Source organism: Herpailurus yagouaroundi, unplaced genomic scaffold (genome assembly GCF_014898765.1).
Source record: "Herpailurus yagouaroundi ecotype Mexico unplaced genomic scaffold, PumYag 188, whole genome shotgun sequence".
NCBI lineage: Eukaryota > Metazoa > Chordata > Mammalia > Carnivora > Felidae > Herpailurus > Herpailurus yagouaroundi.
This window is the reverse complement of record NW_024412419.1, coordinates 13,760,192-13,785,380: the sequence shown is the minus strand read 5'-3', so window position 1 is coordinate 13,785,380 and position 25,189 is coordinate 13,760,192. Positions and strand designations below refer to the sequence as shown.

The window sequence follows — 25,189 nt, the reverse complement described above, 5'->3', positions numbered from 1 at the left end:
AAGGAAGGAAGGAAGGAAGGAAGGAAGGAAGGAAGGAAGGAAGGAAGAAATCTGTGCATATGGTGAGATAGTCCAAGAAAGAAAGAAAGAAAGAAAGAAAGAAAGAAAGAAAGAAAGAAAGAAAGAAAGAAAGAAAGAGAAAGGAAGGAATCTGTGCATATGGTGAGGTAGTCCAAACAGCGCAGAAAAGTATACAAAATGAGACCATTCTCATCTCTCTTTCAAAAGTAAGGTAACAGTTTAGCAGTTTCTTACATGTGTTCCCAAAATAGTTTGAATCCTTGTACAGTGACTTAAATTAAACATAATTCACATACTATAAAATTCACTGTATTTTAAAGCATACAGTTTAGAGATTTTTATTATATTCATAAGGTTGTGCAACCATCAGTGTAAGCTAATTCCTGAACATTTTCTTTACACCAGAAGGAAAACCCATATCCATGAGCCATTATTCCCCCAATCCCAAACCCCCTGGCAACCACTAATCCACTTTTGGGTTTGTCTTTATGAATTAGTCTGTTCTGGATGTTTCATATAAATGGAAACATACACTATGCAACTTCTTGTGTCTGGCTTCTTCCACTTAAGTGTGAGCTGTGTGTAAGTGTGCATATGGTTTCTGTATCTTGCTTTTTTTCTACTCAGTGTTAAATCTGGGCAGTCTTTCCATGTCAGCACATTTAGAACTACCTCTTGGTAGCTCCCCAGGAGTTAACCAGTTCCCCGTTGATGGACATGAGAGTTATTTGCCATTTTCTCTTAGAACAGTGCTGCAGTGAGAACACACATACATGGATCTTGGCATAGTTTTGAAAGTATATAGCTTAAATTCTTAATAGCTAACTAAAAAGATATGTGAATTTTTAAGTTATTTAATAGCTGTTGCCAAATGACTGTAATGGATGTATTACTATACAAGTAATGCTTTGATTTTAAATATTTAATAATATTAAGCAATACTAATATTTTTAATATGTACAATATTAAATGAGCTCTAATAGTTATTAAAATAGATAATTCAACACTTTCATTTTATTTTTATGTAAGTTGACCATTTAATAGTGATTGCTAGATGACTCCAGAAAGATTCTCCAGTTTCCCATCATATTAGGAATACGTGAAGGGTGCTTCTCTATACCCTTGTCAGCTCATCACTGACAGATTCCTGTTGATGAAAAATGGCTCTGGAATTTAAGTGAAGAGATTATAATTTATTTCACAGTTTCATAATGAACAGAGTGGCTTCTTAACAGGGAAAGGGTTTTAAGTTTTAAGTACAGGTACTGACTTGGTTTGATTACCCCCGTGTGGTTTCCCATGATGAAAGTACAAAGCAAGGAGCAAAAGAAATGTGTAAGTTAACTCTCAGAATAATTACATTGCAGTAACTGCTTATATACAAGATCATTTAAAAAAAAAAAAAATGTACCTGTAGGTTTTTGAATTTTCAAAGTATTTTAACAGCTTAAATATAATTTTCCAAAGTTTATTTTTCAAATTTATTCTTTCCTTTGTTCTTTAAAACAGATATCGCATGTATACTTACTGTGCCAGGCCCTGATCGAGGCACAAGACATGGCACAAAATAAAGTACAAAAAATTCCCCATCCTGGAGCTTAATATTAGGAAGGGGGAGATAGACTAGATGAATACTGTAACTAGGCCAAGTGCTATGGAGACAAACACAGCAGAGTGAGGGCTGCAGACCCAGGAGTGTACTACTTTGGCCGTTCCGGGGCATGTGTGTATCCCACACAAACCACGTGCACGTGCTTGCACATTTCATTTAGTAGCACAGGTTTTTCACTCCGTGGAAAAATTAATTAAAAACTAAGGAGGAACACTGTATGAAAGTGTGTAACAGAATTCGCCCTCCCCTGCAAAAAAAAGTTGTATAATTTAGCCGTTTTGTTGATATAAATTATGTTGATTGCTTAAGTTTATTCTAAATATGCAGGAAATTGGGGCGCCTGGGTGGCACAGTCGGTTAAGCGTCCGACTTCAGCCAGGTCACGATCTCGCGGTCCGTGAGTTCGAGCCCCACGTCAGGCTCTGGGCTGATGGCTCAGAGCCTGGAGCCTGTTTCCGATTCTGTGTCTCCCTCTCTCTCTGCCCCTCCCCCGTTCATGCTCTGTCTCTCTCTGTCCCAAAAAGAAATAAACGTTGAAAAAAAAAATTTAAAAAAAATATGCAGGAAATTGTTTAATAACAATATTATTGTTATTTCATCGGTGCTTATTTCTGTGCTTATTTCATCGGTTTTTATTTTTGTTTTAGACTCTAGGTTTCAGAGTTTGTTTACTTGGTAAATATTTTGGTTTTTTAGCAAAGTTACTGTTAATAAAGGTCTAGATTTATATATGATAAAACAAATATTTCTTACTAATCTTGAGGAACCATCTTAAGTTTTTGTATCTCGCCCCATTTTTACCAGGAATACCATCATTATTTTCCTTCTTTCTTCATTTTCATCATTCATTCGGCTAACATTTATTGACTCGTTTTCTAATTTTGAGGATTCTGGCAAGGTAGTGCAGTTAGAATATTTCATCACATTTTTTTTTTTAACGTTTATTTATTTTTGAGACAGGGAGAGACAGAGCATGAACGGGGGAGGGTCAGAGAGAGAGGGAAACACAGAATCTGAAACAGGCTCCAGGCTCTGAGCCGTCAGCACAGAGCCCGGCGTGGGGCTCGAACCCACGGACCGCGAGATCATGACCTGAGCCGAAGTCGGACGCTTAACCAACTGAGCCACCCAGGCGCCCCAGAATATTTCATCAAATTTAAGCTGCTCTGTTATTAAAAAAGAAAAAGTGCTGTTATTTGAACCGTGGAATGGAAGGTGATTTCAGAGATGCTAAAATGTGGGAAACATATGCATCTTATCAATTCGAGACCAGTTTTTAACTGCAAAGGTGGTTCTCTCCCACCAGGCACACGATTTTGGGAGATAGGTGCTTGGGTCAGTGAGGCAGGAAGAGGTGACTTCTGAAGACAGTGACCGCTGTCACGGAGACGCTTTATAGCTTTGGCCTCTACTTGCTTTTCCCTCCATCCCTTTTCATTGTCTTCTCTCCATCCCTCTCACTCCCACACATTCAGAGCATTCATCTACCAGCAGTAAAGGTTGAGCTGTTGGGTTTATGTTTCACTGCTCTGTGCTTCTGTGTCTGTCCTTCCGTCTTTCTCCTAGTTGGTCCAACTGAGGAAAGCTTTAGAGAACACAGTTCAGTTGTCACTTCTCCCAGACTCACTCCTCTGTTTCCATAGTTCTGTGGATGTAAAGTGTCCTGTTCACATTTTAACATTACAGCTTATTTCCTGGTTTTTCTTTCCTTTTAGTTTGATTCCTTCACATCAAAATTCTGTTTCCACTTCTGCCTGTCACTGTGCATGATGTGTGCCACACAAATCATGTCAAAAATATTTCTTAATGAAGTAAGAGAAATATGACTAGTTTAGATGTCTTTTGAAATCTCTGTATTTTCATGTTATTAATAACTTAGTAGGAATATAGAACTGGTTTAACTGGATAGAGTTTTGCAAATAAACTATCACAAATAAGCTCTCCTTTGTAAAGATCTAAGTATTTGTAATATTCAGAAACAGATTTGAGGTGTTTTTTTATCCTCTTGTCTGTGTCTAGTGACTTGGAGAATGAAGTTGAAAATAAGAAGGCTCAGATACTAAATCTTCAGCAACATTTGTCTACCCTTGAAAAGGACATTAAACGCAATGAAGAATTTCTTAGAAGGCGCCAAATACATTATAGAGAGTTAAAGGTAAGGAAAAAAATGTCCTTTTGTTTTGCTCAACTTACTTCCAAGTTTTGTTTTTTTTTTTAATGTTTTACTTATTCTTGAGAGAGAGAGAGAGAGAGAGAGAGAGAGAGAGAGAAGACAGAGCATGAGCAAGGGTGGGCAGAGAGAGAGAGAGGGACACAGAATCCAAAGCAGCTCCAGGCTCTGAGCTGTCAGCACAGAGCCTGATGCGGGGCTTGAACTCATGAGCCATGAGATCATGACCTGAGCCAAAGTCAGACGCTCAACGGACTGAGCCACCCAGGCACCCCCCCTTTTTTTTAATGACTTCCAAGTTATTTTTAAGAGCCTACCATTTATTTAGTTAGAGGAGCAGTTCACAAACTTTTTGGCCTCAAGCCCCTTTACAGCCCTAAAAAAGCTTTCATTTATATGGGTTTTACCTAATTATTAAAAATTAAAACAAACTTTAAGAATATTTATTGGTTCACACACACACACACACAAAAACAAAACTCATTATGGGGTGCCTCAGTGGCTCAGTTGGTCAAGCGTCCAACTCTTGATTTTGGCTCAGGTTGTGATCTCATGGTTCGTGAGTTTGAGCCTGCGTTGGGCTCTGTGCTGACAGCTGTCAGCACTGCTAGGGATTCTCTGTCCACCGGCCCCCCCCCCCCACCCTTTCTGCTCCTCCTGTGCATTCTCACTCTCTTCCAAAATAAATAAATAAATAAACTTAAAAAAAAAAAAAAAAACTATGTGTTCACAAAAATAATGTTTTGATGGAAAATAGCTATATTTTTCCAAAACCAAAAATAGTGAGAAACTTGACATTTTTATATTTTTGTAAACCTCTAATATCTGGCTTGATAAAACTCAACTGAATCATCACATCAGCTTCTGCAGTCAGTCTCTTGCAGTAATTACCCATCATATAGTTGTAAACCTTTTGCACACTCGTGAGAAAGTGATAGTAAAAAGGGTGAATAATGTAGTGTTTTTGTGAAAATAGTTTTGACCTCATGACCCCTTGAAAGAATCTCAGAAGCACCAGGGGATGCTTGGATTGTACTTTGTGAAGCAGCGTATTGAAGTAATCTTGCCATAACCTCCACCTTTCAGAAAAGGGTTTTCTCAGTAGGGTCAACACTGTCATCATTTTAACGCTAAGGAGGAGTGTTTCCATCCTTTTTTCATGGGACTGGATTAGCAATAAGGATGATCGTGACAGACTTTATACGCAGCTTCCTTTTGTTCATTCAGTACTAATGTGTCTCTGTCATTTGCCACAAAATCCTCTGTAACAAAAGCAGAGTAAGGACTTTGTGGATTAATACATCCTTTCTGGGGGGCCCTTCCTTCCTTCCTTCCTTCCTTCCTTCCTTTGTCTACACCCAATGTGGGGGCTCGAACTCACAGCCCTGTGATCTGGAGTCGTGTGCTCTACCAACTGAGCCAGCCAGATGCCTGTTTCATTTATTTTATGTTACTAAAATCGAAATACTTTTCTTTCAGGTAAAAATAACAGAAAGTATTTCTGAAATTCGGGAGCTTGAGAATATAGAAGAACACCAGTCTGTAGATATCGCAACGTTGGTAAGATTCTTTTCCTTGATTTACATGTAATGTTAAAATACAAAACTGCCAGGGGCGCCTGGGTGGCTCCGTTGGTTAAGCGTCCAACTTCGGCTCAGGTCATGATCTCGCTGTTCGTGGGTTCGAGTCCCACATTGGGCTCTGTGCTGAGAGCTCAGAGCCTGGAGCCTGCTTCATATTCCATGTCTCCCTCTGTCTCTGCCCTTCCCCCGCTCACACTGTCTCTCTCTCTCTCTCTCTGTCTCTCTCTCAAAAATAAATAAAAAATGTTAAAAAAATTAAAAATAAAATGAAATACAAAGCTGTCATTTAGGTTAATAACATGTACTCTAAGCTTTTTTTAAAATCCTTTATATGATGCTACCTTTCGTAATTGCTATCTTTATTTCCAAATAAAGTCAACACTACCTGGCTTGTAGCATTCAAGTTCCTTAATGTTTTGTATGTGCAACTTGCATGCATGATAATTGATTTTGTCTTCTACTACATGTAATAAAGCTATCAAAACTTGAACAGCATGCTTCTAAACAGTGGCCTTTCAAACCAGACTGCCTAGCATAGTTTTGTTCAGAGTTAATCAGTATTAATATTAATGGATATCTTTTAGTCAGTTGCAGTTGGTCTCTTCATTGTTGAGGTTTTTTCCCCTAAGAAATTGGTTCTCATTTTATCACACATTTGTTAGTCTTTTATTTTTCAGACAACTGTTTATTACATTCAGCTTAGCTTCTCTAAGTTACAGTAAGCAGTGCAGTAGATAGATTACCGTCTTGTTAAAATGAATAAATGTATATTGAATGTCCACTCTGCACCAGGCACCATATTAAGTGCTGGGGGATATAACAGTGAACCAGACAGATAAAGTCCTGGCACTGATGGAGCTTTAAGCTAATGAGTTATTTGTCTTCGTTTTTTATTAGTGATCTTATTCTCCATTTTTTATTTTTCTGCTTTAATTCCTTAGGTTTCTTAAAGGTATGGGCTATGTCTTATTTTTGTTTACTCAGTATCTAACATATTGTCTAGCACATGATAAATATGTATGCACACTGCGTTTTGAAAGAAAAAGTAACTAGATAAAATAAATCTTACTTATGATTATGACCTCAAGCACAGTATAGTTTCACCTGTCTCCCGTATGTCAGTCTTTCTTACTGTTGAATCATTTTCTACTTTCTGATTTACCACCAAGGGTATGAAAATTTGCTAGTGCTCTTTGTATTTGTCTTTCACTGGATCGCCTGTAGCCTGTAGTTTCTCTTCTCTCAGAATCATTTGCGCTGTTTTTCTGTTTCATACTTAAGTATTTTAATTAACTCCTTACATTCTGTAAATGTGACCAGGAAGATGAAGCTCAAGAAAATAAAATCAAAATGAAAATGGTTGAGAAAAATATGGAACAACAAAAAGAAAATATGGAACATCTTAAAAATCTGAAAATAGAAGCAGAAAACAAGTATGATGCGATTAAACAGAAAATTAACCAACTATCAGACCTAGCAGAACCACTTAAGGTATGTTACTGTTATTCTGTTGTTATACGTGTATTTTATGTTTCAGCTGTGTATCCACACTGTACTTGCTAGATACTGCCCTAACAGAATTTATGGTTAAATGTAAATGCAACCAAATAAAATGGGATACAAACCAAATTTTCATCAGTAGGCCAATTAGAATTAAACACTTCTGTTCATGTCTTTAGGAAAATAAATTGCTAAAAATTTCTGTTTCTCCTAGATTACAGCTTTTGTTTCCTCTTTATTTTGTGATGAATTTTTTTTTTCTTCCTTGTTTAGAACCAGAAGCAGGGATATCTTGTCCATCCACCCTGCTTCTGTGCTCACCTACTCTGTTGTCTCTCTTGGCTTTCCTTCAGTAATTCAAGGATTAGTTGTATAAAAATAGTTATAGATTAGGGGCACCTGGGTGGCTCAGTCGGTTGAGCGTCTGACTGCGGCTCAGGTCATGATCTCACAGGTTGTGAGTTCGAGCCCCGCATTGGGCTCTGGGCTGACAGCTCAGAGCCTGGAGCCTGCTTCAGATTCTTTGTCTCCCTCTCTCTCTGCCCCTCCCCACTCACGCTATCTCTCTCTCTCTCTCTCTCTCTCTCTCTCTCAAAAATAAACATTATTATTATTTTTTTAAAGTGGTACCTGGGTGGCTCAGTTGGTTAAGTGTCAGACTTCAGCTCAGGTCATGATCTCACAGTTCATGAGTTAATTCGAGCCCCGTGTTGGGCTCTGTGCTGACAGCTCAGAGCCTGGAGCCTGCTGCAGATTCTGTGTCTCCCCCTCTCTCTGTCCCTCCCATGCTCATGTTCTGTCTCTCTCTGTGTCTCAATAATAAATAAATGCTAAAAAAAAAATTTTTTTTAAAGTTGTAGATTAGATTTAAAAGCCAACTTGAAATGGCATGCTACTAAATTCTTGTTTATTGACCTGTTTCTATTATGTTCCAGGCTGAATTAAACTGGTCTTTTTTAAAAAAACTTTTTTTTTTTTAAACACATGCTCTTTTTTTTTTTTTTTTTTAATTTTTTTTTTAAACGTTTATTTATTTTTGGGACAGAGAGAGACAGAGCATGAACGGGGGAGGGGCAGAGAGAGAGGGAGACACAGAATCGGAAACAGGCTCCAGGCTCCGAGCCATCAGCCCAGAGCCCGACGCGGGGCTCGAACTCCCGGACCGCGAGATCGCGGCCTGGCTGAAGTCGGACGCCTAACCGACTGTGCCACCCAGGCGCCCCAACACATGCTCTTTGAAACCAAATTTAGGGAAATAAAATTATTTAACAATTAAATAGTATACCTTTCCCTGTTTAGCTTAGTTATCAATAGATTATTGTCATTATCATTTTTACAAATAGCTCAATTGTTCTCAGAACTTTAAATGTTATTTATAAGAGTCTGAGAAGAACGAATAGTGTATTTTAAGAGGCTGAGGCATCTTGGGTGCCTGGGTGGGCCGGTTGATTAAGTGTCCAACTCTTGGTTTCTGCTCAGGTCATGATCTCACGAACCGTGAGCTGAGAGCACAGAACGTGCTTGGGGTTTTCTCCCTCTCTCTCTGCCCCTTTCCTCCTCAGGCTCTCTCTCCTTTTCAAAATAAATAAGCTTAAAAAAAAAAAAAAAAGAATCTGAAGGGGTATGCTGAATCAAAATGGATTTAGGTATTTTAATAGTTTAAAAGAATTGTGCATGTAAGGTTTACTCTACTTGTCTCCAATGAAAATTTTGGAAGACTTCACTTAGAATTGGGAGAATATTAAAGGAAGGTGCAGCATGTGCTGCCTGCAAACACCCTGTTTGCGGTGGTCTCTCTGGAGATGCTGCCCAGGAGCTGGGGTTCTGCCTGCCTCTGTAACCCAGGGTGGCTTACCTCTTTTCTGTTTGCGATACAAATGAAAAATCAGAACACAGACTGATAAGTTAACTGATGAAGAAGAATATAAAGTTTAAATATTAAAATTGTGAGGAAGAGAAATGTATTAAAGATAATATTGAGAAAAATAATTAAGAAAGCATTTGCTACATACAGGAAATAAGAAAAAGGCAAAAGGATAAAAAAAGACAAAATTAGTTTTTAAAAGAAAATGATAAGAAGGAGTAAGATAAATATTAAAATCATCAAGAATAGACTAGGTAGAATTCAGAATTCAGGAATTAGAGCAATGAAGTTACAACAAAAGTAAGATTAAAAAGATATTTTAAATGGGTAAGGGATTGAACAAGCTGACTTAAAATCAAAATGATGAAATATGTTAATCTAGAAAAAGTAAAATTGCACCTAAATTATTCATCCCAGACAACTTAAAATTCAAAACAAGAAATGAAGAAGAGTAAGCTGTGTTCTGTTCTTGTAGGTATCTATCTCTAGGCTAATGCAACTCCTGGGATTGGGAGTTTGAATAAGTTTAAGAGCAGAAAATATGGGAAGAACGCAGTAAAGATTCTTGATCTTAGCTCTTTGCCCTGGCTGCAAATAACTGAAAGCCAGGAGGCGAGTCCTTCGGTGAACTTGCATGCAGTCAGCTGGTAGCCAGGAGGCTTTTCCTCCTCAGTATCATGTCACGTTAGCCATCAATAACTGCAGGACCAACAGGATATGGCTAACAAAATAATTTAATTCCTGAGACACTGCCATCGTGATATATTAGCAGCTTCGAGATGTCATCTGCTTGCTTGTAGGATAGTTGTTCATTTTGTGTCAAGGGTGGTGAGGGGTAAAGTACTCTGTTTAGATATATAGTCATGAAATTTTGGTATAAGGAATATTTTTCTCACTTTAAACAGTCTGTTTTGATTTACACTGCAAATTTGATGCTTCAGTTTTAGTTGCAAGTTAAATTTGTCAGACAAGGAGTGTGGCTCACATCGAGCCTGCAAAGATAGATGGTCTGCATTATTGGAGTAGGAGGCCCTCAGTTTCCGATATAGGGAGTTTATTTGGATCAAGGGTGACTGTACTTTTAAATATTCCAAAGTAAGAGGCACCTGGATAGCTCAGTTGGTTGAGCGTCTGACTGCGGCTCAGGTCATGATCTCGCAGTTCGTGACTTGGAGCCCCACATCAGGCTTGTTGCTCTCAGTGCAGAGCCTGCTTCAGATCTTCTGTCCCCCTCTCTCTCTGTCCCTCCCCCACTCGTACTCTTTCTCTCAAAAATAAATAAAACATTACCAAAAAATTGCACCTGGGTGGGCTAGTCGGTTAAGCGTCCCACTTCAGCTCAGGTCACTTTGATCTCACAGTTTGTGAGTTTGGAAACCTGTGTCGGGCTCTGTGCTGACTTAGAACCTGGAAGCTGCTTAGGATTCTGTGTCTCCCTCTCTCTCTGCTGCTCCCCTATTCATGCTCTTTCTCTCTCTCTCTCTCTCTCTACTTAAAAAAACAAATAAAATTTAAAGATTATAAGATAATATTTCATAGGTTTTTAAAACCTCATAATGAATATAGATTTATATGAAGCAAGTGGCAGTAATAATGCTGTAGCAGTTTGTCCAATGTTGCCGAATAAAACTGGTTACTTAGACATCCAAGAGAATGACATTTTTTGAGGATTATGTTCCTTCTATCACCCCAGCCTATTTTTAAAAGGCTGTAATTTCTTAAAGCTTAGAAATGCTCTAGGTTTAGGGCTACATCAGCCTTTAATTTTAGACCTAATCCCTCCTAGTTCTCATCTAACCCAGGGTGAATGTTAACTGACTGTTCAAATCTCTTGATCTTCATGTCATCAATAAGATGAAATGAAATAAAATACTCTCTTGCTTCCCTTTTAGTTTTAAATGTGATGGTACCTAGGACATAAATTTATTAAGTACATAAGAGAAGTCTGTTATGATAAGTGTGGAGAAAGGGATAGTAACATCGTATGAGTTTCTTTTCATCCTGTTATATGAGTTAAGTGTGTAACTTTCCACAGTTGCCAGGAGGGAAGATTAACCAGCACAGACGTGGCCTGATATAGAGAGTTTGTTTGGATCAAGGGTGATTCTTCTTTTAAAAATTCCAAGATAAGGGGCTCCTGGGTGGCTCAGTTGGTTGAGTGTCTGACTTTGGCTCAAGTCATGATCTTGTAGTTGGTGAGTTTGAACCCCACATCAGGCTTGTTGCTTTTAGTGCAGAGCCTGCTTCAGATCTTCTGTCCCCCTCTCTCTCTGTCCCTCCCCGACTTGTGCTCTTTCTCTCAAAAATAAATAAAACATTAAAAAAAAAATTACGGGGCGCCTGGGTAGCTCAGTTGGTTAAGCGTCCGACTTCAGCTCAGGTCACTTTGATCTCATGGTCATTTTACCCCTCTGGCTCCCTGAAGCAAATATGGGGACTGTTTCAAAGTTCCTACCACAAATGATTAGAAAACTTAGCATTCAACCATCCTCTTTAATAAGTTACTCTGTTTTCTAATTATAATGTCTCCTACTACATAAAACATAAAAATTCAAATAAACTGCTTGAAGTAAATGAACAGCTTATCTCCATCCTCCGTGGAAGTTTTACTAGAACTCTTTTATAATCAGACATCTGCCATGGGTGATAGTTATTCAGCAGTGTGAACAAGATGCAGTAAATTGTGCTCTTATGATAGAAGGTGGCCTAAATCCTGCATTATATGGGGCAAATGTTTTCAATTTTTAAGATATTTCACAAGTTCTTTTCCTTTTTGGGATACTTCCACATATTCTATCTTTCATGATGCTGTTATTGCTGTCTTAGTTTGTGTTTTTTCTCTGTTTATAACTGTCACTCTTGAGGCTGACCATGATAATCACAGTGTGTATGACCAATGCTGGGCCCAAAAATTAAACCAACAACTGAGTGGAGTTTAATTTGGTGGTTCTTAAAATCAGGATATTAAAAAAAAAACAAAACATTTTATTGAGATATAATTGATGTATAGTAAATACACATGTAAGTGTACAGTTTGATAAGTTTTGACGTGTATAACCTGTGAAGCCACACAATTAGAGAAAGGAACGTGTCCTTCACACTCACAAGTTTCCCCGTGTCCATTTGTCATCTCTCTCCTTATCCGTCCCCCTTGTCCCAATTACCAATCTGCTTACTATTTCTGTATAATTTCTGTGTAATTCTACACATTTTGTAGAATTATATATAAGGGAATCACACATTATGTACTCTTACTTTTTGGGGGGTTTGACCTTTTTCAGAACATAACACACTGTCTAGCACATAATGTCTATACTATAGTTTGAAAGTGAATAAAAAATTATTCTTTTTGACTATGATATTCATATTTTACTTGAATCAGTAATTCACTCCTTTGTATTGCTGAGTAGTATTCCATTGTATTTGATATATCATATTTTTTTTATTCATTTACTTATTGATGGACCATATGGGTGTCCAGTTTGGGAGCTATTACAATGAGGAATAGTGTAGAAGTCTTTGTATATCAAACTAAATGAAAACACTGTCTGCCAGTCTGAACTTTCTTTTGGTGGTTCTTAAATCAAGAGCCATTTTAAAAATTGAGATTCATGGATTCCAGGCCAACTAAAATAAAATCTCCAGAGGTGAGTTCTGGAAATCTGTGTATTTTTTAAAATGTCCAAATTGACTAGAATGTAATCTGTTAAGAGAGCTGCCATAATTAATGGCTATGTGCATATATCATCTTCTAAAACCTTTCACCAATCTACACATTCTCTGAAGAAATTGCATGTTATATCTATAAGGCATATAAGGCATCCTCTAATATAAGGCACATTTCCATTTTCACAATAACCAGGGAGAATGTGTTTTGGCCACCGTTCACATGAATTATGAGGGGGAGTAAGTAAATGCAAACTTAATGACATTCAGTTTATTAACTTTTAGCTATACGTGAATTCAGAATCACGTAAGTGTTATATTTAATGTTTAGAAATACTGCTTGGTTTGTGTTCACATTTCATGAACTACTTTTATGTAACTTTTCACATGTGTCCTCAACCTTGACATCTTTATCATGACAGAGCTATATTTTGAGTAATTACAGTAGTTGAGTAACACATTTTTTCTAGAGCTCCTGATCTCCTCTTTCATCTGTGTTATTTTACAAATAGTACTTTTGAAAATGAATCTTTTAATCTACAAACAGTAAGACTCACTCTTTGGGCGTACACTTAACATATTTTGACAATCCAGAATTGTGTACCTAATACCTCAAGATATAGAACAGTTCTGTCGTCCTCCTCAAAATTGCCTTCTTTTGCCCCTTTCTAGTTAAACCTCCCCCACCCTTAACCTCTGGCAGTCATGTTCTCCATCGTTATTGATTTACCTTTTACATAACATCATATAAATGGAATCATATGGTCTGTAATCTTTTGAGCCTGGCTTCTTTCATGTAATGTAGTGTATTTGAAATGTATATGGATGTACCACAGCTTGCTTATCCATTCACCTCTTAAAGGACATTTGGATGGTTCCAGTTTTGATGGTTATGAAGAAAGCTACTATAAACCTTCAAGTGTAGGTTTTTATGTGAAATGAAGTTTTCATTTCTCTTGGTTAAATACCTAGGTGTGGGATTGCTGTTAAAAGCCATAATCATATAGTTTTTCTTTTTCTTTTTTCATTAAAATGGAGAATAATATTGATTTTATTTTGCCAGCTATTAAACAAAGCTTAGCAGACCCTACATGATCATAATTATTTTCCTTTTTGTAAATGATTCAATTCTATTTGCCAAAAATTTAGTGAAGATTTTTTTAAAAGTTTTTACTTAAATCCCAGTTAACATAGAGTGTAATATTAGTTTCAGGTATATAGTATAGTGATTCAACACTTCCACACAACACCTGGTGCTCATCATGACAAGTGCACTCTTTTAACACCTATAATCCACCCCCCCCCCCCCTCTCCCCGGTGGGGTAACCATAAGTTGTTCTCTGTAATTAAGAGGCTGTTTCTTGATTTCCCTCTCCCCCCACCCCACCTTTGCTCATTTGTTTTGTTTCTTAAATTCCACATATGAGTGAAATCATATGGTATTTGTATTTCTCTGACTTATTTCACTTATCATAATAATACTGTCTAGCTCCATCCTTGTCATTGCAAATAGCAGGATTTCATTCCTTTTTTATGATTAATAATAGTCCATTAGTCCACTGTATATACATATATGTATGTATATACATATACGTAAAAATATCTCACAGCCTCTTGAAGAGTTTTGACCCATGTTTATTCACTAGTCTTTGATTCTCTGTGATATGTTTGACTTTTTTTTATTATGGCTATATTGGCCTTATTAAATTTTTTTAATGTTTATTTTTGAGAGAGAGAGAGCAAGCAAGCGAGCATGAGTGGGGGAGGGGCAGAGAGAGAGGGAGACAGAGTCCAAAGCAGGCTCTGCACTGTCAGCACAAAGCCTGATACAGGGCTTTAACTCACAAACTGAAATCATGACATGAGCCAAAGTTGGATGCCCAACCGAGTGACCCTGGTTCCCCTATAAGTGGCCTTATTGAGTGAGTTTAGAAGTGTTCCCCTTCCCTCTTCAGAAAGTTTTTGTAGATTTGGAATTACTTCTTTTTCACATGTTTAATAGAATTTACCAGCAAAGCTATCTTGGCCTGTAATTTTCTTTGTGGACGGTAGTTTCTTTATGAATTCAATTTCCTTAGTTGATACTGAGCTATTTAAGTTTTCTACTTAGGGACTATATTGTTTCATTGACATTTATCACATGTATTGAACATGTAGTTCATAATTTTTCCTTTTTGTCCTTTATAAATCTGAACAACAGAGAGAAAATAGACTAAACCAAAAAAAAAAAAATTGAAAAATAAATAATGCTTTAAAGACTTGTGAAATTATATAAAAAAAAATCTGACATTTGTATCATTGGAGTCCCTGAATGAGAGGGGAAAGAGGACAGGGCTGATAAAGTACTCCAAGAAAGAATAACCACACTCCTCTCAAATTTGGCAAAAAGTCTGAATTTACAGATTAAGAAAGTGAGTGAACTCCAAACAAGATAAACCCAAAATAATCCACCATAAAACATATAATAGTCAAACTTCTGAAAGCTAAAGACAAAAAAAAAAGTCTTAAAAGCAGCAAGAGAGAAACATCACCTATATGGGAAAAAACACTATTTGAATGATAGCCGATTTCTCAACAGAAACCATAGAGACCATATGGAAGTAGCACATTTTCAAGTATTGAATGAAGACACCAGCCAACCCAAAATCTAAGTCCAGCATAAATATCTTCCAGCAGTTAAAGAAAAATTGAAACATTTTCAGATGAAGGGTAACTTAGAGAATTTGTTGCCAGCAGACTTGTTTTAACAGAATGGCTCAAAGTTCTCTAAATAGAGAGAAAACAATAAAAGAAGGAATTTTGGAACACCAAGAAAGAAGAAAAACAAGTTAAACATACAGCCAAATTCAGTAGCCTTTTTCTTCTTTTCTTGAATTTTTAAAATGTTCAGAAAGCAAATGAAATTATAATATCTGAGATGATTTTAAAATATGTAGAGGAAAGGGGCGCCTGGGTGGCTCAGTCGGTTAAGCATCCGACTTCGGCTCAGGTCATGATCTCATGGTCCGTGAGTTCAAGCCCCGCGTCGGGCTCTGTGCCGACAGCTCAGAGCCTGGAGCCTGTTTCAGATTCTGTGTCTCCCTCTCTCTGACCCTCCCCCGTTCATGCTCTGTCTCTCTCTATCTCAAAGGTAAATAAATGTTAAAAAATAATAATAAAAATAAATAAAATAAAATATGTAGAGGAAATATTTAAGACAATTATATTAAAATAAGGAAGCCTGAAAAGCTGGAAAGGAAGATTTATCAAACTGGTAAAATTATGACTTGTAGACTATGTTGTGGAATATATATAATATAAATATATAATACCTGGAACAACCACTAAAAAAGCTGTACACAGAGATCCTCAAACGTACTAAAGACAAATCAAAGCAGGATTCTAAAAAATGTTTAAGTAACCCACATGAGGCAGAAAAAAGCTAAAAAAAATGAAATCACAGATTTAAGCCCTGATATATGAATAATTACACTAAATGTAAATGGCCTAAATAAATCGTTGAAATACACATATAGGCAGATTAGGTAAAAAACATGACCAGAATGTAAGTCCATTCAAATGTAACCTATAGACAGGTTGAAAATAAATAAATGGAAGTTTATATATCTTGCAAATGATAATCAAATGAAAGCAGGAACACCTATATTAAAATCTGATAAGGTACACTTCAAAATAAAATTACCAGAGGTAGAGCAGGACATCATATATTGACAAAAGGGTTAATCCACCAAGAATACATAGCAGTCCTAAATGTATGCACCAAACAGCAGAGCTGCACCAACCAGATGAGCTGCAACATGTGACAGAATTCCCTCAACAATTGATAGGGCAGAAAATCAATAAGGATTTAGAAAACTGAATAGCACCATCAAACTACAGGACCTAATCAATGCTTAGAGAACACTACCAACAACAGTAGAATACACCTTATTTTGAAGTGCCTGTTTCATGTATACCAAGATAGATCATCTCCTGGACCATTAAAAACAAAACAAAACAAAACAAAAATCCCAACAATTTAAAAGAATTGAAATTATATAGTGTGTTTCCTAATCATAATGCAGTCATACTAGAAATCTTTAATGGATCCTCAATTAAAGATCTTTTAATAGAAGGATAATCTCCAAACATGTGAAACTAACATCCTTTTGGGGTACCGGGGTGGCTCAGTTGGTTAAGCGTCTGACTTCGGCTCAGGTCATGATCTTGCGGTCCGTGAGTTCGAGCCCCGCGTCAGTCTCTGTGCTGACAGCTCGGAGTCTGGAGCCTGCTTCAGATTCTGCATCTCCCTCTCTCTCTGCCCCTCCCCTGCTCACGCTGTCTCTCAATGATGAATAAACGTTAAAAAAAAATTAAAAAAAAAAAAACTAACATCCTTTTACATAACCCATGGTTATGTAAAGAGTGTTGAGAGAAATTTTAAAATTTTAAATTTTAAATTTAAATTTAAAATTTAAAATTTTAAAATTTTAAAATATTTTGAACCAAATGAAATGAAGATGATTTATGAAAATTTATGGATAAATACAGCATTGCTGAGAAGGAAATTTATGACACTAAACAATTCATTAGAAAAACAATATACAGACTGCTGCGAACAAGAAATTCAAAGCTGTACATTTTCAGCTCTGGAGGGGGCTATGGTGCTGCCTGTGATACATAAATAACCGGTCAATTACTCAGTTTGAGGGCTTTGCAACCACGCCTTTAAATAAGAAACCCAGAATAACACCAAAGGAGTTAAAACTAGAAACAAGGAAACCAAACCTGAAGAATCTCCAGAAAGAAGATATTCCACTACGAAAGAAAACCTCTTAAAAAAAAGATGACTTTAGATGACAAGCTCTACCAGTGAGACTTAGAAGTCAGTGAAGGAACTTCCAACAGTCACCATTGATGTGGACGAGGCGATAAAAGCATTGAAAAATGTGGCAGTAGCAAAACTGAAGCAACGAGTAAGTCCCTGCATATCTCCAGTTGCAGTGTAGCCAGTGATTATTTAGATTTGGATTAAGGTTACTGGGGAAGATGATTTTCATGGTGTTCAAGGGGAAAGAAAAGCAACATCAAAGGCAGTGATACAATAGAGGAAGATGGTTGGGTTGGAAGGCTGTAATGGCGATAGTGCTAATGACTCTGAACCAGACTTTGGCAACTGGTGAAGAGTCTGATTTTAGTGAGAGGGAAGATAATGATGAAGTTTTCACCAGGAGGAAAAATAAAGTGAAAGAAATTAAGAAAAAAAGAAGTAAAGGTTAAATCCTCAGTTGAAGAAGAAACGTAAATCCAAATATAATTCTTTGTAAGTGACTTCAGGAGACTGCTCCAGGTCTGTGAAATCAGAATCTCAGCCTTCATCCAGAAAGGTTTCTTTGTCTTCAGAAGCCACTGGGAAACCATTCCAAATACGCAATCCATCAACTGAAAGCTGAAAACCTAAGTGGATGCCACCAGTGATACCTGGAAGCAGCAGCAGCAGCAGTAGCAGGAGCCCACTGGCTCCAAATCAGAATCTCTGCCTTGGCTTGTCCAGATTAGTATGAGTTAAACCTTTACATCTAAAAGTCTCTAGTAGCTGAGTGTGGTTGTAAACAAATATTTGATTAAGAGGATCACAGAGTTACAGGTCTGTTTGACTTGGATTTATATTTAAGGAAGTTATCATAATATAAAGGAATCCTTTAATGTCATAAAAATTGCCTCTACCTAGTCTGTGATGATGTTCTCTGAAGCTATTCAAGACTTCAGTAAGAGTTTTGTTTATATCTTGTAATACCATTTCCTTCTGATGAACGTATTGTATTTTTCCTATGTATGATAAGTTGTTGTTAAGTGGTTGCCAGTTTGACCTGGAAGAAGTTCACGTTGCATGCTGTTCTTTTCTAGAAACATGATGTTCCTTTCTAGCTTTGTCTAATTTATGGCACCTTAACCTTAACTGTTCAGAGTTTGCCTGGCAAAAGGAGACATTCGCACTTTTTCCAGGAGACATTTCTGAAGTCTCACTTAAGCTACATTGTCATTTTTATTACAAAGATATTTCATGTTTTAGCCAAATTTTTTATAGTAAGAATTCAGAATTATTTTACACATTAAATCATTGCTTATATGACATATGTCTCCTCAGAAATAGATGTTCATTGTATAGCAAATAGAGTTTCATAACATTTTATGAAGCTGTTGTTGTCAGAGCCTTTAATAAAAGTGAAAAGATTTTGATAGGCTTTTTTCCTTGATACCATTACATCCATGTGTCTCTGATTGTCTACATTTCATGATTAAATGAATGCATTGTAAAACCAAACAAAACAAATTATAATATACGTATCCTTTTTATGTATTATTCACAGTGGCCACATGGGGCTTATTTTGGAAATGCAAGACTCTTTCCACCATATTAATAGTTTAAAGAAGGAAAATCATATATCAATCAGTGCAGGAAAAGTATTTGATAATATTCACCCTTTCATGATTTTTTAAAAGTCTCAAAAAGATAGAAATAAAGAATTTCTTCAACAGATTAAAGACCATCAACAAACCTAGTTAACATGAAGAAAGTAAAAATGATTGTCTCACCACACTTACTTAATGTAGTTAATATTGGAAGTTCTAGCCAATGTAGTATGGCAAGAAAAGGAAATAAGATTAAACAGATTATAAATAAGATTAAACAGAAATAAAACTGTCTCCATTTGACATGCCATGATTCTCTACTTAGAAAACCTCAAGGAGACTATAAGAAAACTCTTGGAACTAATAAATAAGGTCAACAAGGTATCAGAATATAAGATAAACATACAAAAATCAATTGCATTTTTATACACTAGCAATGAACACATGGAGGCTGAAATTAAAACAACGCCATTCACAGTTCCTCAAAAGAGATGATTTGACTTGTGTCCTATACAACAACTTGGCAACCACTATTTCTGTTTCTATAGATTTGCCTATTCTAGACATTTTATGTCAATAAAATCATACAATATGTGGTCTTTTGTGACTGGCCTCTTTCACTTAGTATAATGTTTTCAACGTTCATTCCTGTTCTAACATGTTATCAGTAGTTTGTGCCTTTGTATTATCTAATGAAACACAATCATATATCACATTTAATTTATTTATTCATCACTTGACAGCCATTTGGGCACTGCTGCTATGACCATTCATGTACATGATTTTCTTTTGGATAGATACCTAGGAGTAGAATTGCTAGGCTACACACTTATCCTATGTTTTGAGAAACTTTGAAACTATTCTCAAAAGTACACTACTTTATATTCCCACCATCAACATTTGAGTGTCCCAGTTTCTCCACATCCTTGCCAACCACCACTTGCTATTGTATGCTGTTTCTATTTTAACTATACTGTTAAATGTGAAATGTTCTTGTTGTGGTTTTGATTTGCATTTTCCTTATGTCTAATACTGTTGAGCAAATTCTCATGTTTTTATTGTTCATTTATATATCTTCTTTGGAGAAATGTCTGATCAAATCTTTGCCCTTTGTTCACTTGCATTGTATGCCTTTCTTATTGAGTTTTAAGAGTTTTGTATGTATTCCGGGGATGTATATGATGTTTTTGGTGCTGTAGTGAATGTTATAGATTTTAATGTTTAAAGTGTTCCAAACGTAGAAATATTACTGATTTTTATTTTGGCTTTGTATCGAGTGAGTTTTCTAAACTTATTAATTTAAAAACTTTTCCTTTGAAATTTCGTCATAAATAATGTCTCTTTTTAACTGTGGTTTTACCCTTCCTTTCTGATCTTCACTGCTTTTTATTTCTCTTTTAACTTTTAATTGAATTAGCCAGAGCCTACAATATAGTGTTGAATAGAAGCAATGGAACTAGGCATCCTTGTCTTGTACTTGATCTTAAAAAGAGAGCATTTAATCTTGAAAGTAATGGTTAGCTGCTATTTATGTTTTAATTGTTCTGGTTCCTATTTCCTCTCTATTTTTTTTTCTTTTGGAATTAGCCAAGTGATTTTTAGTGTTCCTTTTTTTAAATCTCTTCTAGTAGTTTTTTAAGCCATAACTCTTTTCTTTTCCAGCGGTTACTGTGCATTATAATATGCATCTTTACCTTTTCATAGTCCACTACTCTTTATTTTTAAGGTGATCTTGAGATAGTTTCTTTACAGTTAAATTTTGTGCCAAAATTGTGAGGTTATATTTCCAGAATGATAACTAAATAAGTTAGTGGTAAATCTCTTTGCATCCTTTTCTCTTCCACCCTGACTCACCTTTTTAAAACCCAGACTAGCTCTGTAAATATCCAACATTTCTTTGTTTTAGGTCTCTTCAGGCTAATGTGGCTTTCCACAAAACTACCTTGTTTACTAAAAAAAGGTTGAAAACACCGTAACATATGGAGGCTTCATGTTAGGATTTGAATATAATAATGTGACTTCTTAATTTAGGGAAACCCCTCACTTCTATTCATACACCTGGATATGAGCTCTGACACTTGGCTCTGCAAGCAACATAACCCTGTCCACTTTGTTGAGTTGTCAGTTAGTTTTATACCTATGCTGGCAGTTTTTTCAAAACAGTCTTTTCTTTATAGATTATGTTGGCTTTATTCAAACAGGATGAATTAAACCTTGCTGATTCTGAAGTGGATAATCAAAAACGAGGGAAGCGGCATTATGAAGAAAAGCAGAAGGAGCACTTGGATACTTTAAATAAAAAGAAACGGGAACTGGATATGAAAGAAAAAGAACTGGAGGTTATCCATCATTTTTCTTTTATGTTTTGTTTATAACCTTAGTCACGGCTGTTCAGGTGTTTTCCTTAATGTTACATTTCCAAACATAGACCAGCAGTCCGATGACTGTCCACTTCATGTAGCGTAACAGGTGTTTCAGTGAATCAAGGAAAGGAATAGTCTTGGAAACTCTCAGGGTGTGGACACTGAAACAGACCACCTACCACGAAGAGGACTTTGGCTTGGTCTGCAAGGCTGATCTCCTGCCTCTTGAGTGATTTGGAAAATGACTCGCACTCAGCTAACATAGCTCCTTAAATGCCCAGCTTGGCAAGCGGTTAGCAGCTTTATGTCGGAAAAAGGCACCTCTTCCTTTGGGTGTACTTCCTACATACCCTTGTTAACAGCTGTCAGCAGCAGCCCTGTTCTGCTTTTAGAGAAGCCTAGGGCACTGTTGCTCTAACTAGAAGAGATAAATTCTAACTTTTCTTAGGAGAACACTTAAATTCTGATCTATTATCTTACTTGTTTATGACTTATTATATGGAATGTTATGAATATAAATTACTATGTGTAAAAGTGCTTTGGGTTTTTTATTTATGAGTACAAAGATCTTTTTCTTTGTGTTTTCAGTACTATCTGGTGTTCAGAGGCCATCCTAAAACATACAGAAAGCTGTCTGACCTCGCTCATAAAAATGCCAAACTTTTCATTACTATTACTTGAAATTTGTTTCTCTAGGAACATATGGAGCTCTTATAAATTATTAAAGTCATGTATAGTAATGCAATTTTCTGTTGAAGATTTATAATGAGTCTAGACTAGTCTCAATATAAGGTGTAAAGAAATAACATTGATACTGAATGTAATTAAAACACATCTAAAATTCTGATTCTAAGTTCAGAACTTTACTTTGTGTTTGTGGACACAAGTAGTACAATGGATTATGTCAAAGACAAGTTTTAAAGGTACTAAACATCTGTTACCTTAGGAGAAAATGTCACAAGCAAGACAAATCTGCCCAGAACGGATTGAAGTAAAAAAATCTGCATCAATTCTGGACAAAGAAATTAATAGATTAAGACAAAAGATACAAGCTGAACATGCTAGTCATGGAGATCGAGAGGAAATAATGAGGTACGTGGTTGGTAGCTTTTCTACTTTATTACTCATACATATTATTAAGACATAAAAAAATCTATGTCTGTACACATAGTATTGCTATGGGATATAGCTACAGGTCAAACTAGTTTTTCATATGTGTCATTAATAATAAACTTTTCTTCTGGGTTGAAACAAAACTCATTATGGGGTGATATTTTAACATAAATGCCATTTTATACCTTTAAGATTCATATAGACAAAAATGTTCAGTTTCACAAGCAATTAAAAGAAATGCAAATCAAAACTATTAGAAGCCATTTTCATATATGTCAGGATGATAAAAATAGTCTCATGTCAGGGAGATTCAGTGAAGTAGATATTTTCGTATTACTGGTAAGAATGGAGGCTCTACTATAGTTAAAGCACAGTTTCTCAAGCAAGAGTACCTTGGTCTGAACTCTAATTCTACTACCTACTTATGTTACTTTTGTAAATTACCTAATCTCTCTGAATCTTCATTTTCTCATCTGTAACGTGTAACGTACGTGTACTTACAGTTATAGGGTTGCTATAAAGATTAAATGAGTTAGTCCATGATAAAACAATTTGTAGGGTTCCTAAAATGTTAGATGTGATTATGATTAAAGTTTTTCTGAAAAGCGTTAAGGCAGTTTGTCAGATACCTTCAAAAATTTCAATTTGGCCAAGTAATTTTGTTATAATCCAAAATCAGAAAAGCATTTTGTGCTGAGGTATGTTTATTGTAGCGACATTTATAAAGCTGAAAAATTAGGAATTGTGTACAACTGTAGGATGCTGATTGAATTATGGAGAAAATTACAGCTATTACACTTTATGAAGAGCTTTTCCTAATACAATAGTTCAGGAACAGGAGTGATCTCAATCCTGTTTTCAAAAACAGTGGGAACCAATGGGAAGAAACACAAAAATGGAAGTTTTTCTTTAAAATAGTACCTCACATGTTTGGTTTTTAAAGTATAATCTCCAGTTTAGTTTTTTCCAGAAAACAGTTTCTCTTCAGTCCTTAAGTACTTGGTTCCTCATGTGGGCCGTGCGGGAGGTCGTGGGGCAGTACCCGCGGGCGCAAATCGGGGTGGGGGTGCTCAGCCCTGTGGGGCCTCAGGAGAACGGCGCCAGGCTCCCTTGCTGTGAATGGCCCAGCTCCTGCAGGACATGGTTTCACATACCGCTCACGAAGCATGCAGGCGTCCAAGACACTGGCTTCGGAAATGTCCCTGATGGTAGTGGCCCCTGCCTTGTTCTGAGTAACCAACTTCTTCCTGGCCTTGTCCCAGGGTGCAGCAGATAGGTAGCAGGCAGCTGCGGCCCTGTGTGACATGACCATGATTAAGTCCTCCTCTTGCTCATCTTGGAAGCGAGGACCTGAGAGAATGTTACCTCGCATGTTTTAAGTACAGTGTAAAGGAGAGGCCATGATAGGTGTTGACTTCCTCTCTGGTCTCATCAACTCCAGCACTTTTCTCTCTTTTTATCTTGATAAATTAATTTATTAAATATGCTTTCATTGTTTACGGAAGTGCAAAGTGGTGTATGTTATTTTTCATTCTTGCCAGATAGAAGAGGTAGCACACTAAATAAACAAACTGTTTTACAAATTGCTTTCTTTAATGTATGTTTTGGAGACTTTTTTTTTTATCAGTACATAGGCATTTTCTTATTGCTTTTTGTAATTACATGGTATTTAATCATCTCCTGATGGGTAGTTGAAGTCTAATCTGCTGTTATAAATGGTGGCACACATGTGTCTTATTGTGTAGTCAGGGTGTTTTAACAGGATTAATTCCATGTTGGAAGATTCCACCCCCACACACCCGCCCCCTGGACTGTGCGTGTTTGCACTGCCATCGGCCATTGGCATCGGCGGTGTATCTGAGGCTGGTTTCCCCTCAGCGTAAACAGTGTGTGACAACCTTTGGTTCTTTTTGCTGACAGGTAGATTTCCTTAAGAAAAGAATATAGCTCAATGTAATTTTAATTTCCATTTCACTTATATTGAGTCTGAACATCTATTTATGTCTTAAGGACCATTTATTTATATCTTTTTCTGCGAACTTTTTATGTATTTTCATTTTTCTGTGATTTTTTTTGGTGTGAAGATTGTATTTTACCTGTTTTTGAAGGGCTGTGTAGCCGTTTGAAATTGTTTCTCCTATAATTGCTTCCTTAAGAATGGCCATGTGGAGTAATGTTTGGTTTTTGCATGTTCAGAACTGTTTGTCTGTAGCTTTTGAATTTGAAGGATAGTTCAGCCAGATAGAAAATTCTTTTTCTCCTGAGTATCTGTTTCTGATGAGTCAGAGTCCGTGATCCTTTTCTTGGTGTATGCTGTGGTTTTTTTAATCTGTAGGTTTATCTTATTTCTTAAAATTTCTTTTTTTGTATTTTACTTTTAAATAGTTTCTGTTCTCTTGTTTAGTTGTCTTTGTTTAGGCCTTTGTTGCACAGGTGTTGTATGTCCTTTGTCTTCTCTAGTTCTTTTGTCTGACCATGTTATCTTTTTTCCCCAGTTTTTTGCTTTTCTCATTCCCGATCTCTGTGTCTGTCAGTGTTTTCTGCATTTGTCTCTTGTCTCTTATCTCTGTGCGGTATCTTCTCACTTTGTCTTCCTGTCCCCTGCCCCATGTGGCTTCTGCAGGTTCCTGCTTACCGCCTCCTCTTAACCCGCTTATCACCTTCTTTTGTTTACCTGTCTGTTCTCTGAGTGATTTGTCTATTGCAGTTCTTTTATTTCTGCTTTGGGGCATCCCTTCCTGGTAGCACTTACCTCATATTCTGTTCTGTTTTAATTCATGATTTTCGATTATAGCTTTTGTCTGCTTTGTAACCACGTTGTACTAATGTGCTTTCTTTGTTGGGAGTGTCCTCTGCTCTTTCCCAAGCCTTTTTTCTATAAATACCTGCATGTGGATTCTGTGC

The 25,189-nt window shown here is 36.5% G+C and overlaps 1 protein-coding gene and 1 pseudogene across 1 annotated transcript in view; both read left to right on the top strand.

The window, feature by feature from the left end:
• Positions 1 to 25,189, top strand: part of SMC6 (structural maintenance of chromosomes 6) — a 78,821-nt gene that overhangs the window by 41,334 nt on the left and 12,298 nt on the right. The window contains exons 18-22 of the mRNA XM_040496124.1: positions 3,653 to 3,788; positions 5,283 to 5,363; positions 6,707 to 6,877; positions 21,011 to 21,148; positions 22,119 to 22,264. Of these exons, the coding sequence (XP_040352058.1) occupies positions 3,653 to 3,788; positions 5,283 to 5,363; positions 6,707 to 6,877; positions 21,011 to 21,148; positions 22,119 to 22,264 (672 nt within the window). The remainder of the gene's footprint in view (positions 1 to 3,652; positions 3,789 to 5,282; positions 5,364 to 6,706; positions 6,878 to 21,010; positions 21,149 to 22,118; positions 22,265 to 25,189) is intronic.
• On the top strand, positions 16,896 to 17,995 carry LOC121044143 (RAD51-associated protein 1-like; annotated as a pseudogene).